Below are 6,000 nucleotides of genomic sequence, written 5' to 3'. Positions count from 1 at the left end.
GCCAGACAACCGTGCTTTTCCGCCTGGAGCTTGGAGCTGTCGCTGGTTTCCCTAGTGAGTGAGCAGAAACCCCAGGCCGTCCTCGTCACCACCCCGTCTCGGCTGGTCAGAGAAGGCCGGGGAGGGACACCTCGCCATGCAGTCTTCCAGGCTTGCTCAGCACCCCCAGGGGGAGCTGCAGAGCCCCCAGGCCCTGCTGCCCACCTCACTTTCCAGGTAGCTCCTGCAGACTCGTGGGAAAAGGGCGGGATCCAGGTGGGCAAAGGAGGAACACGGCCCCGGGCCTGAGACCCGGTGTCACCCGCTGCCCAGCTCGAGCCCCCTGGGTGAGGAGGGCCCCCAGCTCCCCACCTTTCCCCAAAGACCCTCCGCCAACAGTGGCCTCTGCTCTCTGCGGGGCAGGAGTTGGTGTCGCGGGTTAGGCGGTGTCTTCACAAACGACGGCGACTGACGGCCGAGGTGAGAGGGCAGCTCCACCTGCCTCGTCTGTGATGACCCGTGGTTTGCTGAAGACACGGGCAGTGTGGGCCTGGGGGCTGTGCCCCGGGAGGGCGGCCCTGCTGCTGGGTTCCATCCTAAGCCCCAAGACCCGCCCAGCCCATCTCAGCAAATGGCTCCTGTCCAGGAAGGTGGGCTGGGCCCGGCTCCCTCCCTTCCTGCCCAGAGAGGGCCGGGCCCCCTTCCCACACTGCCCAGGGGGCTCTGGGCAAGGCCGGTCAGTCGCCTATCAGCTGGGGGCACCAGGCAGCAGAGCTGGGGCACGCAGAGGGGTACCCGCTGGCTCTTCCTGGCCTCCCTCTGTCCCCTGGTGCATCCGGGTTTCTCAGGAAATTCTATTACATAACCCGCACAATGGGGCGAACCAGGTCCCTCTGGTGTAAAATGGCAAGGGTGCCGGAGCCTCCCCTGGGGCTGCTTTGACAGCTTCACGCACCCAGGCTCCCGGCCCGCGGCAGGCGCCAGTGCTGGTCCTGTGGTCGTGTTCATTTTGCTTCCTGGTGGTCCAGGCCGCTGCCCGCTGGGGTCCCTTGGCTTTGCACTCCCGGGCGCTCCCACCCTGGAGCTGGGGCCCAGCGTGGCAGTGGCGGTCTGTGGCTTGGATAAGGATACTGGACTCCCCAGAGAGCAGGGTGACACATCCGAGGACGTGTCCCCACCAGCAGGGAGCTGCAGCTCCTTTTCTGACCACAGGCCAGGGGCGGCCAGGCCCAGTGTCCTGGGGACCCCACCACGGCCACAGTTCAGAAGCCCAGAGAAGCCGGGTCGGGGAATGCCCCGTCCTCTCTGGGCCGGTGACAGCTCTGGATTGGGGCGAGGCTGTGCAGGACCACCCTCTCCTGGCAGCTACCGGAGGGGGTGACACACAGGGATAGTGGTCCTGGGGGCAGCCTCAGGGGCTGGGGTCCAGGCTGGCTGCATGTGGCTGTGCTACGCTTGGCTGAACAGCTGAGACGGTAAGGGCACTGGGCCCCTGAGTTCTCACACGGCCAGCCTGCGAGCAGAGGGACTGGTCACCCCATCATGGACAGGGCAAGGACACCCGTCAGAGAAGGGACACGTCCTGGGACAGGCTGGGGGCTGCAGGGGCCAGGGATCCAGACTCGGGGTCACCCTGGCCAGACTGGCGGGGTCCCTTCAGGCATCCAGAACCTTCCAGAAGTCCAGCTCCAAGACGGGGGAGGGATGAGGGGCAGAGGACCCAGTTCAGGGAACCCTTGGGGACCCCCAGGGAAGAGGCTGGTGGGGTGGCCTCGGTGGGGAGGGCAGCAGCCTGGCTCTCTCTGCCCTGAGTCTCAGTGCCCTGTGCCCTGGCTGCAGGTGGTGTGGGATTGGGGGTGGCTGTCTCTGGGGGGCACGGGGGTCTCAGGTGTCGTCCCCATCAGAGGTCTCTATTCAGGCTGGCCCAGGAATAACAACGCTGCCCACGCTCACGAACACCCTTTTAATCCCACGCCGCTCGCCCCAGCACGGCTGCGTGTCCGTCCGTCCCACGGAGCTGTCTGCAGGCTGGGGGTGGTCTACCAGCAGGCTGCGGCGTGGAGCCGGGACACCTCCCCCTCCCCTGCCAGGGGCCCGGAGCCACCACTGCCCCCAAGCCCTGTTAGTTCTCAGCTGGGGGGTGCGCGGGTGGGGGTCGGCTCTGCCCACGGGAGCCGCTGTGGCCGCCTACACGATGCCCTCCGTGCGCTTGCTCCGCCAGACCACCAGCGCCGTCACCAGCAGGGTCACTGCGATGGGCACCACGATGAAGGGGCAGAGGACACTGCTGGGCGGGTCGTGCACCGCCCTGCCCGACACCTGGCAGCTCCGGAAGTAGTGCCGGTGGACGGCCATGAAGAACTTGTCCACCTCCGCGTTGGGCCAGAAGCAGCCGAGCTGGGCGGCGACCTGCTGGGTGCACTGCGTGAGCGCCCTGTAGCTCCTGCGGGGGGGGGGGGGAAGAGGCGGGGTTAGCGGGGCTCTCGGCGCCGCCCACTCGTGTCCTGGGCCTGCCGCTGGCCACGCGGGGCCTCGGGCAGTGGGAGAACACGGCAGGCGGGGCTGCTGGCGGGGCCCAGGACGAGCGTGACCCCCGCCCGGGAGAGTGGGCGGCCCCAGGCGCAGTCACACGCCGACTGCAGGACTTGTCCGCGGGTGCTGGACTCTTCGACCCGGCGAGCGAGGGGAGGGCTCGATCCCGGAGGCGGGGGCGTGGGGGGCCTGTGTGTGAGCGTGCGACGTCCTGTGTGGCTGTGACCTTGTGCATGTGTCTGTATACGTGTGACAGTGTGAGGGCCTGTGTATATATATGTGTGTGACCTTGTGTGTGACCTTGTACATGTATGTGTGTGACTGTATGACCATGTATGTGTGTGTACGTGTGTCTGTAAACGTGTGACAGTGTGAGGGCCTGTGTATATGATGTGTGTGACCTTGTGTGTGACCTTGTACATGTATGTCTGTGTGTGACTGTGTGACCGTGTATGTGTGTGTATGTGTGTCTGTAAACGTGTGACAGTGTGAGGGCCTGTGTATATATATGTGTGTGACCTTGTGTGTGAGGTCCTGTGTGACCTTGTACATGTGTGTCTGTGTGTGATTGTGTGACCGTGTATGTGTGTGTACGTGTGTCTGTATATGTGTGACAGTGTGAGGGCCTGTGTATATGTATGTGTGTGACCTTGTGTGTGAGGTCCTGTGTGACTGACCTTGTACATGTGTCTGTGTGTGACTGTGTGACCTTGTACATGTGTGTATGACCTTGTGTATGTGTGTATATGACCTTGTACATGTGTGTGACTGTGTGCTTAGTACATGTGTGTGTCTGTGTGTGACTATGTGACCTAGTATGTGTGTGTGTCTGTGAGAGGGCCCCGGGTCAGTGGTGATACTGAGCTGGGGGCCAGCACAGGTGGGAAGAGGCCGGAGTGGCAGCCCCGCTGCTGTGGAGTCCGACCGTGGGAGTCACACGCATCAGCTCACTCCCACCCTATCCTTCCTGGCCCCCCCCAGGACCCCCAGCTCTCCGGGGAAGGAGCCCATGCAGTCTCCTGGTCTCTGAATGGCCGTTCCCAGGGGACTTCCCAAGCCAGGATGCAGGAATCCAGGGCCCTCTGACAGCACAGGAACCCGGGGCTGGGGGTGCACGGGCCCCTCCTGCCTGCAGACCCCTCCCCCCAACCCTGACCTCAGAGAGTGAGGCCTCACGGGGGTCGTGGTGGCCATTCCTCGTGGTCACCGTCTCTGTGGCCTCCACCACCCTCCCCTACTGGGTGCTTGTGCACACCAGGCTCTGTGCAGGACCCCATTCACTCCGCGACACCACAGGGGAAATGGGGGTGCAGGACAGCTGGGGAGCTGCTGGGCGGCAGGAGCTGGGGCCCTCGCCACCCACCGTGCAGCTGGGGGCCAGATCCAGCTGCGGCTCGGACACCTCCAGCCGTGGTCCCAATCCTACAGCCATGGGGCCAGCAGGCCTGTGGGTCACGAGGCCCTCGGTGGCGCTCCAGCCCTGTGGTGGCAGCAGCACGAGGTCCTCTGGGGGGAGAGGGTCCAGAGCAACATGGTACCTGGCCTGCCCCCGCCGTGTGTGGCACCCTGCACCCTCAGTGTGGACCGTAGATCTCACCCCCCTGGGGGGGGGGGGGACTGGCACAGCAGCGCCCACGAGGCCAGCGTCATCTCGGGCTCAATTCTGGGGGAAGCAGCTGCCCAGCACGTGTCCCACAACTCAGCCCAAGCCCACGGCCAGCGTGGCACCAGGCCACGCGAGCAGCCACAGCGCCCAGCTGCCCCTGGGAAGCTTCCCTGCTGACCGCAGGGAACAGAACAGTGGCTCCAGGTTTCCCAAGTCCCTTCCTCGTAGGACGTGGAACCCCCTGGCCCCAGAGGAGAAGGCTTGCAGCTGGAGGGGGTGGGACGCAGGCCCCGGGCCCTCACTCCTGGGAAGCAAAGGCCATCACCCCTCAGGCCCAGGGTGGGCTAAAGCTTCCCTGGCCTCAGACACAGGCGTCCTGCCACCGACAAGGCGTGGGAACACGGAGGCTGGAGGGCAGGGCCCCTGGCCAGAGAGCCCCCTCCACGCCCCCACCCACCTGCCCGCCCAGAACAAGCAGCTGGGGACAGGCGGGGACCGGGTGGGGCTGCACCTTCCAGGACCCCGGCCTGGGCTCTGAGCACAGCAGCGGCCGCACCCGGGCTGGAGGGACCTGAAGCAGCCACAGATCGCAGACCCAGTCGGCTCCCCCTCTGAGGGCCTCGTGGAGGGGGCTTCCCCGTTCCGGATGTGAAGGCCCCAGCCTCAGCCACCTCGTCCACTCTTCAGGGCAACGTTCAGCACGCAGTAGGAAAGGACCGAGTTTCCACTCACAGCCTGGCGTCCAGACACAAAGCAGTCCCAGGAATCAGACTGAGATGAACCAGGAGTAGCAACCATCAGGGGTCTGAAGATGACACGGACGGCAGAGCCCACAGAGAAGGGGACAGTACGCACGGACGGGGGTGGAGAGTGGATTCCAGGACAGACAGGACACCACAAGCAGAGAACACGCTGTCCCAGGGCTCCTTCCGGGACTCATCTGCAGACCGCGCACCGCCCCAGGAGTTGGGGAAATCGCCCGAACCCAAAGGAGGCGAGAGGGGTGTTAGAGAGCTGCGGTGAGCTGCCCACACCCGGGACGCCGGCGCCTCCCTCCTGCAGGACGGGAGGGGAACGGAGCCCAGCAGCCTCTGAAGCAGTCGCAGCTGGGACCTTCCCCGGGACAGCGACAGGTGTCCAAGCACGGAGAAAACCAGACTGGACACAAGACAAAGCAATGGCAGAGGCCGCCACCAGTGACAGCGGCGTCCTACACGGGCGCCTGTCCGAGTCCCGGCTGCTCCACTTCCAACCCGGCTCCCTGCTAACGTGCCTTGGGAGGGAGCAGATGTGCAAGTGCTTGGGCCCCTGGCACCCACGTGGGCGACCCAGGTGATGCTCCTGACACAGCCCAGGCCACTGAGGCCATCTGGGGAGTGAACCAGGGGACAGAGCTCACTTGCTGTCTCTAACTCTTTCTGAAAATATTTTTAAAAAATAAAGACCTTTCCAGAAAAAAAAAAAAAAGAGGAAGTGCAGAGAGAATTCACTGGCAGCAAACCTGTGCTACGAGGATTAGAATCTTCAGAAGAAATTCTGGGTCCACCTTCAAAAAAAAGGGGGGCCTCCACTGGGGTGCAGCGGGTAAAGCTGCTGCCTGAGATGCCTGTATCCCCTGTGGACACCGGCTTGAGTCCCGGCTGCTCCACTTCCCATCCAGCTCCCTGCTGAGGGCCTAGGAAAGCAGCAGAGGATGGCCCACGTGCTTGGGCCCCTGCACGCATGTAGGAGACCAGGAGGAAGCTCCTGGCCCCGCCCTGGCCATTGCAGTCATTTGGGGAGCGAACCAGCAGATGGAAGACTCTGTCTCTTTCTCTCTTCCCCCCTTCTCCCTGTGACTCTGATGTCCGAGTATATAAATCTAAAACCAAAAATTTTAAAAA

At 63.9% G+C, this 6,000-nt stretch overlaps 1 protein-coding gene across 1 annotated transcript in view; it reads right to left on the bottom strand.

Moving 5' to 3' along the window:
• Positions 1-2,154: 2,154 nt before the first annotated feature.
• The window catches only part of RAMP1 (receptor activity modifying protein 1), a 42,876-nt gene continuing 39,030 nt past the window's right edge, over positions 2,155-6,000 (bottom strand). Inside the window, exon 3 of the mRNA XM_062202643.1 lies at positions 2,155-2,422. Within this exon, the coding sequence (XP_062058627.1) occupies positions 2,167-2,422 (256 nt within the window). The 3' untranslated portion in view covers positions 2,155-2,166. The remainder of the gene's footprint in view (positions 2,423-6,000) is intronic.

Source organism: Lepus europaeus, chromosome 1 (assembly GCF_033115175.1).
Source record: "Lepus europaeus isolate LE1 chromosome 1, mLepTim1.pri, whole genome shotgun sequence".
Lineage (NCBI taxonomy): Eukaryota > Metazoa > Chordata > Mammalia > Lagomorpha > Leporidae > Lepus > Lepus europaeus.
Note: the sequence above shows the minus strand (reverse complement) of the source record. Positions and strands in the feature narration are given on the sequence as shown.